The 20,006-nt window shown below is 40.8% G+C and overlaps 1 protein-coding gene across 1 annotated transcript in view; it reads left to right on the forward strand.

The window, feature by feature from the left end:
* The window catches only part of LOC117261436 (ecto-NOX disulfide-thiol exchanger 2-like), a 276,266-nt gene that overhangs the window by 188,259 nt on the left and 68,001 nt on the right, over window positions 1–20,006 (forward strand). Inside the window, exon 5 of the mRNA XM_033633837.2 lies at window positions 13,272–13,478. Within this exon, the coding sequence (XP_033489728.2) occupies window positions 13,272–13,478 (207 nt within the window). The remainder of the gene's footprint in view (window positions 1–13,271; window positions 13,479–20,006) is intronic.

Genomic DNA, 20,006 nt, shown 5'->3' on the forward strand with positions numbered 1-20,006 from the left:
TTCCAACTACTACTTCCAGTTCAAAAGGTCTCTGTCAGGCTCTGACTGTTACATATGTATATATACCAACACACATGCTCCTCTGCACACACACGCCTGGACAAGTACACATTTGGACTTTTTATACTACAAAGTGTTAGTACATCAGGAGCTGAAAAATGAATCCTTGATCCGTGACAAAATGGGGTATGAAAATAAGGACAAAGGGGCAAAAAGTCTCTGCTCTCATAATTAAATTGTTAAATTGTCATCATTACTTATAGCTACAGTACTATCCCCTGTGGGCCATTATAGGTGATTCATGGTAATTGGCTTAATCTTTCTGTGGTGTGCTGAAGGAATAAAAGGAGAATTTTTCTTTCTCTACCAGGAGAAAATGTTGGCAGCACGTGTTGACCATACGAAACGGCAGGTCAACTGAAGTTAAACGGCCAATATTACATAAAACTGAGCAACAGAGGAGTGGAATAGGGAGTGAACACCATTCCTGTTCTCAGTGGTGGTTCTGGGATGGCTCCCAAAGGGGCCATTGCCTTTGTGACAACAAGTCCAGTCCCCCCTTATAGCCTTTCATAAAATGCCCCTGCGATTTATGCCAAGATGCAGCACAAATGTATTATTTCATATTTCAGTAGCAAAGCATCTGAATAGGATTAGATGATATAACAATATATGCTGTTAGATGATTTCCCTATACCATTTTATACTGAGGTTCTATTGCCTTTAATACCTCTGGTTTTATGGGGCCATTGAGGGTAATGTTACAAAAGCATTTTCAGGACAGCTTGATGACAACATGGGGGTTATAGGATTTTGCATTAATGTGATGGAGTCCCTTGATTTGTCAAGTATCTCATTTACATTCCCATCTGGTTATTATCTATCTGGAAACTTGATACGATATGATTTTTTTCTCTCCAAATAGTTACCTTTATGTTTAAATTCAATGAGAGAACCCTTCTTAACAGTTTCAGGTCAGAGTCACTCCTCCCAACTCTCACTCATTTCTGTAAACCAAGGATGTTTTACATTTGTATGTTGCATGTGTAGCAGATATTTTGAGACTCTAGGTTTCTATACCCTTCAGTTTTCAATTTGTTGATGTGACAGTGCTGTGGTTGGTTAAAGGCAAAAAAAGCCACCTGGTTAGGGTTGGAAAAACATGTTTTGGCTTAAAATACCACATTTAGTCACAAAAAAAAGTTTGGGAATGTTCCAACATGTTGCCAAAGAATACCTGGTTTTGTTGCTACACGGCTGCACATGTCCCAAACTCTCATTAAAAATAACTGTTTTTGTTGTTATAAAATACCAGCTCTTCTCACTTAAAAATACCCACTTTGGTTGCTACAAACACGACTGGAAATTTCCCGACTTGTTAAATAATAACATCTTTTGTTACTACAAACATGGCTGAACATGTCCCAGCAACTGATTTAGTAGCTACAAACAAGGCTGGAAATGTTTTGACATGTCAACAAATCCCCACTTTTATCGCTACAAACATGGCTGGACATGTCCCAAACTCTTGTTAAAAAATACCTATTTTTGTTGCCACAAACACAGCTGGAAATGTTCCGACGTGTTGTCAACAAATACCCACTTTTGTCAGTACAAACACGGCTGAATATGTCCCGAACTCCTATTAAAAAATACACACTTTTCTCATTTAGAAGTACCCGCTTTTGTCGCTAATAACTAGGAACATGGAAATGTTCCAACAATTTATTAAAAAAATACCTGCTTTAGGAGGTCTCAATCAATGGCCTGCTGCTGTCTGCTGCTTGGCAACCATCTGCCGAGGTGTCATGTCATCCACCATCCCCTCCTCCTCTTGATGAGAAACTCAGCTCAAACATGTAATATGAACTACGTCATACGAATGAGAAGAACAGTTGTAACATATCCATGGTTTTCAGAAACATAAAGCCAACATTTTCATGATTTGATTTAAGAGCCACAGCTGGAACTTTCTTTCTCATTTGGCTGAAATTACATTCTCCCTAAGTCCCACAGAGCATAGTTTAAAATGACATTAATTTCTGGTTTAAATTCTTGTTTTTTATTTGTTGTATTATTTAATAATTTTGGTTATTTGTATGCCATCTGTTTGATATTAACCTGGGCGAATAAACAAAACTAAATTGTTTCTCAATGAATATTAAGTTGCCATATCAAGATATGTTATTGCTGCAGAATAAACAGCAAAATAAAACATTTCTTTCACACTTGCATTCTGCACATAATTAAACGTGATCCCAGTGTTTATTTCCTGCAGGAGGAACTTTCTCTCTGTCTGGAGGCTTTTTCAAGGCTGTCTCTCACGTCAGATGGAGAACACACCAATTTCAACCTAGACTATCAGCGAGAGCGTCTTTCTACAACCAGCTCGGGAGTCTGCCTTTGATACCAAGTGTGTTTGAGTTCAGTGTTCACCCTGAGTATAAAGCATCACTCTCATGTTTTAATGCAGACAGAAAAATTTATCACACGCGGTAAATTAATTAATGAATACTTTCTCTGCACCTTTAGGCCTTTACCCAAGCTTTGTGAGCAGAGATGAGCACATGGATGAAAAACAGTGTACCTCAGACAGAGTTCATTCTGCTCCTGAGGCTGAACAAGGAGTCTGACTGTAAACCGCTCGGCATTACAACACAAAAACCTGCCATAAACACTCACTGTATGACCCAAGGTTACATTCTTCGCTGTGTGAGCACTTTAACATTTTCTTTCCCTTTTGTCTTCACCCAGGCACAAAATCGAAGTCCTTAAGAGCCGTGTTAGTCAAAGATATTCTTTAATTCAAGCCTTTACTTCACCCTCCGAGTCGTTTTATTGTGTGTATGACAAAAGACGTACAATAAACAGCCAAGAGGCTAAAGAGAGATTAAAAAAAAAGAAGAGTCTTTAAGAGGGATTCATATGCAGCTCAGCGGGTACAGATGGCACGTACACTGCTAAGGTTAAGGACTCAATCTCCTATGGGCCCTCTCTCACACAAAATTTAAGCACTCATGTTACTTGTAAAGCACTTTGGATAAAAGCATCCACCCAATGGCGTGTTACGACGTAAAGTGGGGTACGCATTAAGCTTCTTGAACGAAATCTCTCACTTTAACCCTTCCTTCCATCTTCCCCACAGCATCATCGTCGTATATCTCTGCAATATTTCCTGCCAGATTTATTCTCTGTCACCTTTCTGTCTCCCTCTATTCATCCCCTTCCCTTTATGTCACCTTTGAGGGATGAAGAGTGCCACAGACGAGAGTGGGTCGAAAAGTTAGTCTTCAGAGGAAGCCAATTTACTCCCAACATGAAAGAGAAGCACTTTCCTCCCCTCTTTGAAAGACGCCGCTGTTGCCTTCCACAATAGACCAAGAGGGTGTCAAAACTGTCCTTTGAAACCAATAAGAAGACATTCCTCAGTCGCAGACATTTTTGTAAAGAGAAAGAAGAGAATGTGTCATCTAAATAACAGCATTTCGGGGTAGGAATTTTAACACAGCAATTTATTTGAACAGATGGGGAGACGTTCACCCAGAGCTGAGTGGAGCCATTGAGGAGATTTCTCTGCTCGCTGGTAGGTTTCCGGCTGTAATTGAAGCCTCTGGGGTTCTTCTGAGGGGGTCACAGCATGATAAAGCTCCACCACGGGGCACGACGCAGGGGGTCACAATAGATAGCTGACATGCGCCTTTCTTTAAATTTATTTTTTAAAAGAAGTATCAGAGGGTGTTTGTATTCGGTGTGTGTGTGGAGAGCGAAAAAATATGGAGGGAATGGAAAACATGGGCAGAAATGTTGCTTTGGACAGTGTTCTTTTTCTCTCTGCGTGCCGTGTGTGAAGTTAGAGGATGATTGTGAGTCAGTGCTCTATTTCCCAAGGTATTTGTTATGTGTCCAGCAGGCGATAGCAGTGAGTGTGTGTGTGTGTGTGTGTGTGTGTGTGTGTGTGTGTGTGTGTGTGTGTGTGTGTGTGTGTGTGTGATGGGGATAGAGGGCAGCAGGTTGCATATGGTGGCTATCACAGGAAGCAGGACCCCCCAGCTACTCCACTTTGGACACTACATGCAGCTTCCTCCTCATTGACCTTTAACTGAACAGCACTGTTCCTCTGCCTCTCTGTATCGAGCTTTAGTCATATCTGCATCTTTGTCTTTATGTTTCTGCTGCATTTTTAACTTAGATATTCATGACTACTTTTGTCTTTTATCTTGTTTAATTTGTAATTATCTGCTTTTATAATGCGGGTGCATCAATCTTAAGATTCTTCTATGTTTGTATCTTTTTAAAATTAGTTACTAAATTATTCTGAAAATGAGAAATTGTAATGAAAATTTCAAATTTTGTTAAATTCTTATTTTCCTCTTTGCTTTTATAATAAGCCTTGTAAAGAATTATGCAAATTAAGAGCTAAATTCACCATTATTGAAGAGTTGGCGATAGAGTTGGGTACCAAATTCTGTACTTTTACGGCTACAGACAGAATTCCGTTCATACTACCAAGTAGGGCCAGGAGATATAATGACGATGTACGATATACCAATAGCCCACCCACACTCAAGCGGGAAGCAGTGGCATCTTGTCTATCGCAGCAAACCCCCGACAACCCTGCCCCCCGAAACAAGTGTGTATGTTGTGAGACTCTCCTCACCTCTGTCTGCAGGAGACCAGAGAGAAAGGTGTTTTTAAAAGAGTCTTTGTGTTCAGCTCTCAGTACTTTTGTAGCTTCTAACTGAATCTCTGTGGTTTGGAGTTTAGTTTCTCTTCTGCATCCCGATTTTACTTTAGATATCTGATTTATTTTACTGTTTCATGTTCGCCATCAGCTGTATTAGAACTTGTGTGAAGTTGCTGCTCGAAAACTCAACATTTCCTTATTTTGCTGCTTCACAATAAGAGTTTTTACATAACAAAATAACGGGGGACTTTTATTGTGAAGAATCTATAGGAAATGAAATGTGTTTATCACTGAATTAGCAGCACTTCAGTCTAATGATACAGCAGGGAGGAAGAGTAAAAGCAGAATCAGCCACAGTGAGATGTTTATTGTTTATTATAGATCCCCATTAGTCACTGCCTCCACCTCTGCAAACAGCTCACCTCCAACAGGTAAACCTCTTTTACCTGCCCTGCTGTGGAAAAACACATGCAGCAAAAATAACAGGGGACTTTAGCCCTGGATTAGCTTTCAACTTGCTACCAAACATGTAGCCCACTTAGCAGAAAATGCTGATATATCGGCATATATATATCTGATGGATGTACAGGAACAACGACAGCATTGCTTTCATTATCTTAATGTTTGCCCTTTGCTTTGCTCGGTCTGTCAGGTTCAAATGTACTGATGCTTTGTTGGCATGTTGGTGTCATCACTGTCATTAACACATTGTGATCACACTTTGCGCCTTTAAGTGCCATTGTGCCGATTTCACACATCAGCGTCTGTTTACAGGTCTTCATTACTGCATGTGAACAAAGTTACATAAAGACTTGACAGTAAAGACTGTTTGTAAGTATAATTGTAAAGAGCACATTCCCTCAATAACCAGCTTCTCCAGTAGGCCTAGTTTATGTTTTCATACAGGGTTAAGACCTTTTCTTATCACAGACAAAGACAAACAAAGACAAAGATTTGATCAAACTTTGTCTTCTTCATGACTCCCGTACAAACAGACACAAACCCATTTTTGTCTCTGGCCCTTTAATGCTGAAGACCTAAATTTCATTCACTGCTACAGGGAATTACTCTGTGAGTGTCTTTAATGGTCATCAGTTCCTCCGGCTCTTCTTTTTCCAACACTTTTTCATCGATGTCAGGCTTGTCTGTCTGTAATTACCCTCAAGTAAAAGACCAAAGATGCCCTTCAGAACCCTCCTGTCTACGTGCCTACATTTCTAAAAAGTCCCCAGTATGGATTTCATCCTCCTTTCAAAGCCAAACATTTGGTAATGCAGTCACATCTCTAGTGTGTCTGGAAAAAAAGTGTTGATTTTGAAGGGAGGCTTTTATGAAGCAAGGATGTCAGCTAAATGTCAGATTGTTACCTTGTTGTCCTTTTGTATTGTCCTCCTCGCAAATTGTAATTTAATGCTGAATTGTGCAATGAAGCGCAGCATGTTTTAGCTGAGGAGGGAAACTATCACCTTGGTGCTGTCCTATAGTTGATACACACACACTGTGTGTGTGTGTGTGTGTGTGTGTTTTCTAGCTTTAAGTGTGTAAGTGAGGGAGCAGCCGTGAGTATGTGCATGTTCCAGTTTTAATGCCATCATCATCGCCAAGGTCAGGGGACGAAGGCATTTGGGCCATGTGCCAGAGCAAGCTGTGACATGAGGAGGACAAAGCCATAAAGTACCTTTGATGTGTTTTACCATAACTTTGCTACAGGCTCTCCAGCACTAAAGCTACAGGACTGGATAACGGCTCCTCTTGGGCCCATAATTTAAAATTTCATGTCCAACCGTTTGAGTACTGAATGAAAAATACACTGTATTTTTTTCCTAATTTAGGAGATGATTGATGGGAAGTCGTATGATTTTAGGCCACAGCTTTATAGCCATGGGAAAGTGGTTTCAGTCGCTCAAAGTGTACATGAATGAGTCCTACATTTCAGCTCTGCTTGAGGTACTTTTCACATAACTGCTGAGTCCAATTTGTTCTGTGTGTCAGTCAGCAAATGTCACTAAACTTTTATGACGGCTGCTGTAAGAATAGGATATTATTTTGGGTGTTATATTTTGAGAACGACATACTCTGTATTTGAACATTTACATAAGGAACATTTTTAGCTTTAACTTTCACAGCTGTAGTTCAGTTCACGTAGCCAGACTGTAATACTAAAACCTTTTCAAAATATGTATTATATTTTAAGCTCACATTACATTAATAGCTCTAGTATCTATTTCTTACCCAGAATATGGCTGGGTGACATGGCAAAAAAATTTCATATTTGTTGATATCTATAATTATCAGGATAACTGTCAAATCATTATGTCTTTCAAGTTTAAAGGCTGAGTTTTGCTTCTACACACACACACACACACACACACACACACACACACACACATTAAAATCTGATGTACATTTAAAGCAAATATGGTCAAAATAATGTCAATAAATGTCAAATATAAATAGACAAAGACATCGTACTTCTGGTCAGCAGCATGTCAAACCGCTTTGTAGAGACGGTTCACAGTAAAACATTTTCTAGGTGTTTTAGCTGCCAGTAAACAAAAAAAAAAATAGACAAAAGAATAATGTTAAAGGTCTAGTGTGAAGGAGTTAGGGGGATGAATTGGCAGACATGGAATAGAATATAAGAAGTATGTTTTCTTTAGTGTATAATCATCTACATAGGTAGCAGGTCCTCATCTATGGAAATCCCCATTTTGCACCGCCATGTTTGTACAGTAGCCGAAAGCGGACAAACGAAACACTGGCTTTAGACAGGGCCCACACGTTTTTGCGTTGACTGCAGTAGTTAGCAGCCCCTCCGCAACTAGTACTTTGTTCAGTGTTAAGACCTCTGGGATTTACTGGGCTCCCTATAAAAACCTCCTGAACATCTGTATCCTAAGTTAGCAGCGATAAAAGGTGAGCACATATTAACAGGTGCTTGGCTAGTGGCCTGTCTCCAACATGCTAAACAGTATCGGAGAGAGGAGAGGCTCCCGGTAAGAACTTCCATGACACCAACTGAAAAAATTCTAACTGGGAGTTTTAGCTCGTTGCAATCTACAATCTTCACCACTAGATGCCGCTAAATCCCCCTAAATCCTACCCACTGTTCCTTTAACTGCAGTCAGTATTTTCTATACAAATTTTAAACAGATATTATTTAATTTCTGCAGTTTTTCGGTCACAACAATAACAAAAGGTCAACTCAAATGATGTCGTAAAGTAACGTTAGCGTAGGATCATTCATTGTCAAGTCATTCTGCTGTGACTCGGACAAAAATTATGTTCAAAAATGAGGAGATGTATTAATGCTTTATTCACATTTCGTTTAGTCGCATTATGTCATATCACTCTAACAAAATAGCAGTGAGTCGGTCATGTTAACTCGCTAACTTACCGTTAGCATTAGACTAGCAGACTACCCCAACAGCGGTTATGTGACAGATTCAATCGCTGGGCAGCCCAGCGCTGTTATCCATCCATGACCATGTTGAGTTATTGTAACGTTACAACCTTTATTCAACGCCTTACCTTAGTGGCTGGTCTCCTCGTTCTCTACTACTACTTCTTTTTTCCTTCTTCTTCTTCTTCTGGTTCATGGCAGGTGACAGGTGTATGGGTGGTTTAATTATATTGAAAGATTCTTATTATATTTCTATCGAGAAAAATTATATCGAGGTCATTATCATGCCACATGCTAACCCAGAAATGCGCTCTGTTGACAGTTTTCTTTATGTACACCTAGCTGACACTAACACAGCCTAATACAACAACCCTGCAATCATTTCAATTTTCAGGAAGATTATGATTGACTTTGTTGATGGTTGATTCAACTTTGTGATCATTTCTCAGGTTGTAGTTTCTGCTGCTGTTGAATTGTACTGTGTCACATACTGAGTGGTGTAAGTAATATTCTGTCCATCATATTTATATCAGTGAGGGCACACTCAATATGCCAACCGTAGTGACACCAAACTTGAGTTATGCTCTATACCATCTCTTCTAGGTTAGATGAGAGTGCTAACATTAAAGCCCAGATGGCTTAGCATCAATCAGTTTCCCAGTTTCCCTTGTGCAGACTTAACCAGTCACTCATATCATCCATGGAAAGCCTCATCTTTCTGAGATTAGATCAGTCAACATTTATCTTTGTTCAGTGTGTAATGTCCTTCATGCTTCAAACAATCGACACAAAAGGATCAACCTCTCTGCGGACAGAAGGATTTGATTTTCATGCTAGGGATGGCATGACATGATTATCTCTGTAATGTTACAGTGATTCAAGCATATTGTTTCATGTTATTGCTTTCCATCATGGTATGGCTATAGAGAAATCTTTCCCCAGCTGTACATCTCATTATAACCGTTTGAGAGGTAGGCTTCACTCAACACACACATCACTAAACCCCCAATTGGTGATAATAGTGAGCAGGGATTTGGCTGTGTTGATAATATGACTTCTTCTCTGGGGCGGCCCTGACCTGCTGACCTGCTTCACCCTACTGGAAAAGGCGCAGCTATATTACCTAGGAATTTGGACAGGTGTTCATGTCAAGTTGTACATTACAGATTTAGCACCAGCAGGGTGCAGGTGATTAGGGAGCTTGCCAGGTTTATAGTTAGTGCAGATTTGGAGTCCACTTGCTCAGTTAATATGTTCAGCTAGGGAAATCTTAACATCATCATCGGACTGATAGCCTAGTTTACAACATTAGGGCTGTTTCCCTCCCCTGCCAACCTACTCACAAGTTGTCTCTACCTCAATATGTGAATTACAAAAATCTTCCACTGGCGGGTATAAAGTGTCTCACAAAGCACCTGAAATGACTGAGGCAATTGTAATTTAATCTCCCCACCATCGTATGATGAGGTCAACAAAATGTTCTACTAGTAATGTTCTTGACCCTCTGCTTGTCTCTCTTTTTATTTCCCCTGTTGGCCAAATTACTTGCAGTCATGGAATAATTATCACTGCAACACTGATGACACTTAGCCATTCCCAAGTTACTAGATTAGAGTCCTGCTTGTCTGCTGTGAAAGACTGGATGTCACGTAATGTCCTGCTGATAAATTCTGATAAAACTAAGAAGCCCAGAATCTTGATGTTACATTTGATTTAGTCCGACTCACAGGATGTAGCCTGTGGCTGTAAACCAGCCACTGACTGACTATACTAGACTGGTATTCTCCATCCTTTTTGCTATCTGAGTGTCACCGTTTCCGAAACCCCTTCACACACTGAAAATGGCAAGTTGTGACAAAGTTTTGGATCATGCTGTAAGGCATGCCTGCGTTGTTCTTTTGGTGAATTGTTGTAATGATCTACATCAGTGGTTCCCAATTGGTGGGTCGCGGTCCAAAAGTGGGTTGGGGGTCCATTCTGAATGGGCCGCAAGTGACTCGAAAGTGTGTCAAGTTTGTAAAAAACACACTTTATTTTCAAGTACAGTGAATTTCCAGCACAGAGCTTGTATTTTTAAGTACTGTTTGCGGCTGTGGAGTGAGTGACAGCTAACTGTAGAGACAGCAAACTAGCTCGATGACATGGGCAAACGCAAGTATAACGCTGAATATATTGAAAAGCCCAGATTCCATCTCGCAGGACTCCCATGCCCGATGTTGTTCTGTTTTCTGACACGACCAGTCAGAGTTTATTTGCCACATCTTTTTTCCAAGGCAGGGGCATACAACAGTGACACTGGCTTTACCAATTTACCAACTTTTTCTGACTTCATACAAGCTTCAGTGGTATCGTTGTAATAGTGTTCTGCAAGGGCCACACACAGCCAGTAAATCGTCTGGGGTTTTAACAGATCCATTGAGCTCCTCCAGAGCTAAAATATAGTCAGGGTTCACCTCTAGGGCATCGATTATCAAATTATGTTTGTCTTTTCTTAACAGTAAAGGTTGAAACACACACTTGACACATTTGTGACATCAATGTTTTCTTTTCTTTTGTATTGCTGTCAGGCCTGCCAGCTGCTGGTACTAAAAGTCTTCAGATCGTTAAGAACGCTTCAGCTAGAACTTGAGCTAAAACTAGAAAATTTGACCGCATTATGCCACTTTTACCTCCTCTTTATTGGTTCACTGTGCCCGTGTCAGATCAGACTCTAAGATGTTTCTGATGACTTACAAAATTCCTAGGAAAAAAGGTTGTGTGACTGTTTTGTGTTTGTCAGCACTTGGAAGTTGCTTGACGAATCCACATCCTTCATATATCTTTTGATCAATAACTAATATTGTTGTCCAAACTGTAATTTTACTATTTCAATTTATTCTGTACAGTCATCATCTAGTGTTTCTTCCTGGTTTCTTCCACTTTTTTCCTCCTTAAGAGGATTCATTGGGTTGAGTTTTTTTTCCTCATCTGAATGGAGATCTAAGGACAGAGTGTGTTGTATCCTGCACAGACTGTAAAGCCCCTTGCGGCAAATGTGCGATTTGTGATATTGGGCTATGTAAATAAAATTGACTTGACTTTCTCCGGTAACCTTTCAGTATGATTTTATAGGTTTCTCACAGCAGATTTCTCTGCCTCAAAGCATGTCATTATAAGGTGGGAAAAGATGTGGAACTAAATAAGCACTACAAATGTCAAGAAGAAACACTTTCAGGGGAAGAATTTTCATCATCCAGTTTTCATTTGTATAATGTGGCTTAAATATAGTCATTTTAAAGCACTCAGTTTGATGGCATGTTACAGTGTTATATGCATATGATGGACTTGACTGAGGGAGAGGAGATGTATCCATGATTACCTTTCCCTCATATAAAAACCTTTTATATGTTTCATTAGACTTGCGTCACTCTTGAATACAGCTATACAGCGTTTATATTGAACTTGAAAAGGCAACATAAATCTAAAAATTCATGAGCGCTTGCTGCAAAATTTTTGCCACTGAAGCCTTTTAAATTTCAGATGAGTGCAAGTACTGACAGCAGCTAGAGTAAACTGTGTATGAACAATGGACGTTGTGGGAATTAGAGCTCTATTTGTTGGTAACCTGAAATGATTAAAAGTGTCGACATGGCCAGTGCTGGGTAAGTTTCTTTCAGAACATGTTACATATTGCTACTTACTTTTATTTGAAAGTTGTAATTTAGATTACAATATTACTGTGTGTGGAGTTATGCATTACTGATTACATTTCTTTTGCGTTAACTTTCATCAAAATAACCTCAGAAATACGATTAGGCATTATGAAATGGAAGAGAGTTGTGTTGGTTTATAGCGGGTAATCAAAGCACAGAAGCTCAAGTTTATTACAGTTCATTATACAGCCTAATGAAGGCTCTCCTCCGATATGCAGATCTGGCCCATTCATGCATTCAAATGCAGTGGTTGCCACTTTGCATTAAAATCCCCCCCTTATACTAACAATAGTGTGTTGATATCAAACAATTAATAGATTTTATGAGATAGGGATGAAGATTTGTAGGTATGAAACACAATAGACAAATGCTGAGGTTAGCACAACAAGCAGGTTTGCATGCGAGTTCATCACTATGACAAACGCAAATGAAACACTAGAGCTGGAAGACCCAACTGCAGGTTGTCAGTCAGCTAACAGCAGCAGAGAAAGAGTTGTATGACAAGGACAGTGTGTCTGTGTTTCCCCATCGCGAAAAAAAACCTACTATGCTTTCTACGGCATCACCCAGATGTGCCTATCACCAGGACGGGGACAAACCAAACCAGAACCCAACTCTTTATCTCCTCTAATGTCAAGCAGACTTCAATGCAATTGCAGAACAGGATACGCTGTACATGTGGTAGATATGTGGGTCCAAACCCATATTCGGCGGTATCACCCAGATGCACCCTTCTGTAATGTAGCCTATAATGACACGACAAGACACGATTTTTTTTTTTTTTTTTGGTGGCACACTGGCAGAGGTGGTGCAATTTGGATGGATGAAGAATGAAAACTATAAACACTTAAGTTCAAGTGGTACCATGTTACTTTACATAGTAATTATATCACCCAAAATCCTACTAGTAACATGTTATATAACTTTGTCACTGTTAATAGTAATATGTTTCTGTTTTGAGGTAATGCATTACCCTGAACACTGGGTATGGACTACTGTGACAACAGGACAACAATACTGTTGATCTGTTTAACAGCATTTTTTTTACTTCAAATCATGGAAATCAGGATGCTACCTCTCTTTTCTCTTTCTGTTGAGTGCATTGAAAATGCCAAACTGACCAAGATTGTATTTGAATGAATTCATGAAGAGCATGTCTCAACCTACAGCAGATTTATGAGGGCAGATTGTCGACCTCAGAAAATGAATGACTTTTTGGAAAGCAATGCAAAGCAAACCCAGCCAACTCTGCTGGACTGAAGTTGGAAAGTGGTCTGAATCCGTATGGCTTTACTCAAAATAACCCTGAAATATTCTGATATCATTCATGATTAAAACTTTTCGTAAAACTGAGTGACAATCAACTAACTTTAATCTGGATTTTCGGGGGATTTCCTGGAGCTGAATTTTTCCTGCACAGCTTTGGGACTTACAGCTGTGCCTTCAATTGAAATAATTTTGTCTCTCTTCTTTCCTTCTCCATGTTTGACAGACCTTCCGCCTCCGGCCACAAGGGAACGCCCTCCAGGGTGTAAGACGGTATTTGTCGGGGGTCTGCCTGAGAATGCCACTGAGCAGCTCATCGTGGAGGTCTTTGGACAGTGTGGGGATATTGCCGCCATCAGAAAGAGCAAGAAAAACTTCTGCCACATCCGATTTGCAGAGGAGTTCACTGTGGACAAGGCTCTCCTTCTCTCTGGTAAGATACCTTACTTTTTTTAAGTACTCATGTAAAATATTCCATCCTGTGTGATGTCTTTTTATTTGAGAAGGAACGCTTTATGTTCAGCAAACCTTCTGTTACATACAGTACAGGCCAAAAGTTTGGACACACCTTCTCATTCAATGCGTTTTCTTTATTTTCATGACTATTTACATTGTAGATTCTCACTGAAGGCATCAAAACTATGAATGAACACATGTGGAGTTATGTACTTAACAAAAAAAGGTGAAATAACTGAAAACATGTTTGATATTCTAGTTTCTTCAAAATAGCCACCCTTTGCTCTGATTACTGCTTTGCACACTCTTGGCATTCTCTCGATGAGCTTCAAGAGGTAGTCACCTGAAATGGTTTTCCAACAGTCTTGAAGGAGTTCCCAGAGGTGTTTAGCACTTGTTGGCCCCTTTGCCTTCACTCTGCGGTCCAGCTCACCCCAAACCATCTGGATTGGGTTCAGGTCCGGTGACTGTGGAGGCCAGGTCATCTGCCGCAGCACTCCATCACTCTCCTTCTTGGTCAAATAGCCCTTACACAGCCTGGAGGTGTGTTTGGGGTCATTGTCCTGTTGAAAAATAAATGATCGTCCAACTAAACGCAAACCGGATGGGATGGCATGTCGCTGCAGGATGCTGTGGTAGCCATGCTGGTTCAGCGTGCCTTCAATTTTGAATAAATCCCCAACAGTGTCACCAGCAAAACACCCCCACACCATCACACCTCCTCCTCCATGCTTCACAGTGGGAACCAGGCATGTGGAATCCATCCGTTCACCTTTTCTGCGTCTCACAAAGACACGGTGGTTGGAACCAAAGATCTCAAATTTGGACTCATCAGACCAAAGCACAGATTTCCACTGGTCTAATGTCCATTCCTTGTGTTTCTTGGCCCAAACAAATCTCTTCTGCTTGTTGCCTCTCCTTAGCAGTGGTTTCCTAGCAGCTATTTGACCATGAAGGCCTGATTGGCGCAGTCTCCTCTTAACAGTTGTTCTAGAGATGGGTCTGCTGCTAGAACTCTATGTGGCATTCATCTGGTCTCTGATCTGAGCTGCTGTTAACTTGCAATTTCTGAGGCTGGTGACTCAGATGAACTTATCCTCAGAAGCAGAGGTGACTCTTGGTCTTCCTTTCCTGGGTCAGTCCTCATGTGTGCCAGTTTCGTTGTAGCGCTTGATGGTTTTTGCGACTCCACTTGGGGACACATTTAAAGTTTTTGCAATTTTCCAGACTGACTGACCTTCATTTCTTAAAGTAATGATGGCCACTCGTTTTTCTTTAGTTAGCTGATTGGTTCTTGCCATAATATGAATTTTAACAGTTGTCCAATAGGGCTGTCGGCTGTGTATTAACCTGACTTCTGCACAACACATCTGATGGTCCCAACCCCATTGATAAAGCAAGAAATTCCACTAATTAACCCTGATAAGGCACACCTGTGAAGTGGAAACCATTTCAGGTGACTACCTCTTGAAGCTCATGGAGAGAATGCCAAGAGTGTGCAAAGCAGTAATCAGAGCAAAGGGTGGCTATTTTGAAGAAACTAGAATATAAAACGTGTTTTCAGTTATTTCACCTTTTTTTGTTAAGTACATAACTCCACATGTGTTCATTCATAGTTTTGATGCCTTCAGTGAGAATCTACAATGTAAATAGTCATGAAAATAAAGAAAACGCATTGAATGAGAAGGTGTGTCCAAACTTTTGGCCTGTACTGTATACAGTTTGTTATTTTATGTCACAGCCTCACTGCTGTGCAACAGAAACTCCAGCAAACCTCAACCTTGTTTTTAGGTATTGGTTTACGTTAGGCTTAAAGGTCAGAGGATAACAGCTTTCTTTCGTACTGGCCTGGACAATATTGAATCTGTAGAGACTGCTTGTATTGTCAGTCCACTGCTATCATTGCCGCAGCACTGCTTCACCTCAGGTGGAGGAAGAATGATGAGCTGTTAACCTTTACTCTGATGGAAATGAAAGGGCTGATATCCATCATTCAGCACTACAATTCTCCAGCCTCACACATGCACCCGGTACCATCTGACAGATGGATAAATAGATGGAGGGGATGGATGGACAGGTAGATGGAAAGTTTGCCGCATTCCATACAAATAGTTTGGAAGTGAACAGTGGATATGAAGGAACAAGAGTGTCGTGCGGGTTTGGAAGCCAGATTAAGACGAAATTAATGGACTCCTGCTACTTTATCAGTTGCAGTCCTTTGTGAATATTCACACATTTATTATTGGTGCTTCTCTAACTTAGCTGTATTTCCTACATCTGTGTATAGCTTGTATAATTTTTTGAATATACAGCTGCAGTTTTGTCTTCCTCTTTTGTTCAGTGTTACCTCGTGTGTTTTATGGTCCTTACACGTCCTGCACTTGGTGCGTAAATCCGTCATTGTGTAAATGGAGTAAATTAGCTGCAATTTAACAGGTCAAAAATTCTCCTGCACCCTTTATCACAAAAGTAAAAGACCATGGCGGATTAATGAAGACTTGTGAACAGATGTACACTTGATTTTGGGAAACTAAAAAAGAAGGAAGGGTCATTATGTCATTATCTGACAACATTACAATTGTGTATTTGTACCAGATTTTGGTGCCACTTCTATAGAAGTAAATGGGGCAGACGTGGCAAGTCTCACTATTACTCACTGAAACATGCTTCCACAAATAAAAGAGCACACATTACGTGATGTTTGCTGATGTCTCGATCTAAATGTGCATGTTTGTTTTCCTAGTTATTGGTCTCCAAACAGATTCATGGCTCTGTCCTGCGGCTGCATGTAGCGCAACTCACGTCATGATACATGACCAAACAGGGCCTGTCATATTGTGACTGACTGGACTGCATTTATAACCACATCAATTTATTAATGACTCTGATTATATCATACCAGACTCAATATGGCCTGTCAAAGTTAGGTAAACATTCTTAAGTGAAACTAGTATTTCAAGAACTTCGTAAGGGAAACAAAACATATTTTTGGCTGAAGAATCATTACAGTAATTATGACAAAACTTTTACACAAATGTCTAACAGGATAAAATTATTAAGTGCTGACCTTTTATAACCAAAGGTCAAAGGTCAACTTCACTGTGACATCATAATATTCTGCAAAAATACTTTCTTGCCATTATTCAACATCATTTCTCAGTACCAGAAGAGGAGACATTTAGCCAGATACTGAATGGGTGACACTAATCTTGAAACTGTGCTGCTTGTAAAGATCATCTGTGCTGCTGTATGGAAGATGTGTATGAGGCATCCATGTTTTCACAGACCTTTGCCTTGGCCAGTGAGTCAAAAGGTAATTTGGGACACTGATAAAGACTGGTGATGGGTTACAGTGAGACTTGTCAAGTTCGCCCCATTAACTTCAACAGAAGTGGCACCAAAGTCCGTCATCAGTGCAAAATTCGAATGCTGTCATTGATGTAATGACCTTTCCTGTTTTTTTAGTTTTCTTGGCTCAAGTAGGGAACATCTGGGAGGGTAAAATTGAAAAGAAGTGCAGGGTTTATAGTTAATGTTAGGTGTTAATGGCCAAACCTGCTGTAGACTGTTGGATTAAACCCGTCGTTACCATCCCTGCAGCACCCCCTCGATGAATCATACGTGATCAGGCTTTATTACGCTTTAATATTCCCCACAGTAACTGTTTTCTTCCATTTACTTTGTGATGCAGAGCAATGGCATGCTACGCACATACTTATAGAACTTGAGTTACATCACGGTAACCTCTAATTCACCTTGTCTCATTACAGAACAGGAAACTCTTTTTGTGTTGTCGCTATGTTTACATTCTTTTATTTCCTGTGATGGGGAGTGGGGTTTGCGATGAGCAGAAGGGTTCACAGTGGAGATGCCTTTGCTAGATGTGTGTTACTGAGAAGGAGCCCTTTTTTCAACTTACTGAAAGGTGTTTTTACTGTAAACAATCCACCGGCATCAGAAACTTAAAAGTGGCATTTGTGTGACAGCTCACAAAGAGCCGTTCTGTCACTCAACTTTTTTCCACCTGTCTATATAATTAGAGTCACAACAGTCACCCTCTACCTGGAGGGAACCCATTTACCAACAAAACTTTGGAGGATAGAGGTATTACACCTCTTCAAGATAATTCAATAAACTACCTTTTGTTCTACTTCAGAGTGAGGTCAGCTTGTAAACTGTGACGGGGCAATAAACAGGGATTCAGTTTGGTACTTTGAGAAATCCAAATCATCCATCCATCTATCCATTTTCATCCGCTTATCCGGGACCAGCAGGCTAAGCAAAGCACCCCAGATGTCCCTCTTCCCAGCAACATTTTCCAACTCCTCCTGGGGGACCCCAAGACATTCCCAGGCCAGACGAGTTATGTAATCCCTCCAGCTTGTTCTGGGTCTTCCCCGGGCCTCCTACCAGTGGGACGTGCCTCGAAACACCTCCGATGGGAGGCGTCCAGGAGGCATCCTGATCAGATGCCCAAACCACCTCAACGGACCCCTTTCGACGCGAAGGAGCAGCAGCTCGACACCCCACGGAGGAAACTCATTTCGGCCGCTTGTATCCACAATCTCATTCTTTTGGTCACTACTCAGAGCTCCTGACCATCCAAATCATCAGTATATACATTTCAGTACAACAGTGGACCCTGCTGCACATTTCCTAAATGTTTATTACCACCTTTCCATTACAGACAAAACATTAGTCTGTAAGTCTGGCTGGCAGGCCTGACTGCAGCTATCAGTATCATAGTCCTGCATTGGAAACTCCCTTATGATATCTCAAGTATTCATTGGCTTCGGAGCTTTTTGGACATTTCTTACCTGGAAGTAGCAAGACGCAGTGATGCATGACGAAACACTTTTTTCATGTGACACACTTGATATCTTACTTAAAGGATCTTCTGTCTAAATAAGGATGCTCTGTGTTATTGCTTCACATCATGTTGGTTAGTGAAAGAGACAGAAGAGGGCCATCGACAATCTGTTGTAAAGTCTTTGTTTATGTTGCAATAAAATACATGCGATAAAAAAGTACTAAGAGCCATAAAAGCTTGGGATAAGCACACATTTGCTCAAGCTGAGACTTGCTTAGATGTGTATTCAGCTCAGTTTGCCAGACCGATTTCTACACCTTATACAATTTGCTCTATTTCAATCTGAATACACCATTATACTTAACAATCATTGTTTCTTTGCTACAGATGGAGGCCATGACATGAGGCCATGACATTGTTATATGTCAATATGTCATAAGTATGTCAATATTTATGTAACTTGGCCAAGGTTATCGTGAGACAGTATCTTTACCACCAGGAAGTCTATCTCGGTTTCTCAGTTACTGCTTGAGCTCTATGCTCCCTGACTCATAGTATCACCTGCTCTCATCGTCACCCTTATGGGGTAACACCACCGGACAAATTAATTTGTTCACATTTAAGACCCCTCAACCTTCGAGGTGCTGCTTTCACTGCTCCTTGAGAAGAGGAGGTGTCTCTGTTCATCATGTGACACAGGCTTATGATTTTTTTTTTTTTTTTTTTTTATCTCCTTCCAGCAGCTTCTCCTGCACAGACGCCTTAAATCTCTCGATGTGAATGGCTGGCCGTATATTCCCTCCTCACAAAGCTCATTTAAAAGACCAGCCACTGCAATAATACCCTCTGCATTATTTAATGTGCGTGTGAGTCTGTGTGTGATTTCATCTACCTCTTCCCTACAGTAAGACTGGAGCTATAAGTCCATATATTAGCCAGATGACAGACCTGTGTAGCTTTCTCATAAATACTACTTTCAGTAACACTCGGGCCTCTTCTCCCAAAACACAGTCACACACACACACACATGCACATTGCTACAGCAGCCTTGGCACACTGAAGTCTCCCTTTATGAAAGATTGAAGCAACCCGAGAGCCTTCAGCAGGGAGAGCAGACTTGAGAAACAACTCAAAACTCACACTCATATCTCTCTACTGCTCGCACCGACGCCCAACTTTATCTCCACTTTTCTCCGATGAGAGTGTGGGTTCATGTGTAGTCGGAGGAAAGGCTGGCCCAGGGCTTTCTAAGGCTACATCCACAATAAAAGGTTTTCATTTTAAAACAGTGTTTCAAAACAAAATCATATTAGTGTGGATGTTGCTTTAGGCTGATGACAAAAGATGTCGCCTTGGGGCCCTAACGCACCAAACCAAATGTCAGCTGTCAATATCGGGCTGTCCGTTAGCATCTGTCTCCATAGTTTGGGCAGTGTGTCCCACACCATTGCCACAAGTTGGCCCATGTCTGTTCTTTTTTGGCCAATGCAGCATGTGGACTCGATGCTGGAGACAGCAGGGCTCCGTTCAGCTTCCTGCACGAGAAGAGAAATGGAAGAGAGGAAAGAAAACAAATGACCAAAGTTGAGAGGGTGTGTTAAGGGGTAGCTTTTTGGTCGAGACACAAGCGACGCAGCAGTCTGCTGTCATTGTCACTAGTTCTTTGACATCAATGTTGTGTGTCTGGGCCATTAG

This window comes from Epinephelus lanceolatus, chromosome 7 (genome assembly GCF_041903045.1).
Source record: "Epinephelus lanceolatus isolate andai-2023 chromosome 7, ASM4190304v1, whole genome shotgun sequence".
Taxonomy (NCBI): domain Eukaryota; kingdom Metazoa; phylum Chordata; class Actinopteri; order Perciformes; family Serranidae; genus Epinephelus; species Epinephelus lanceolatus.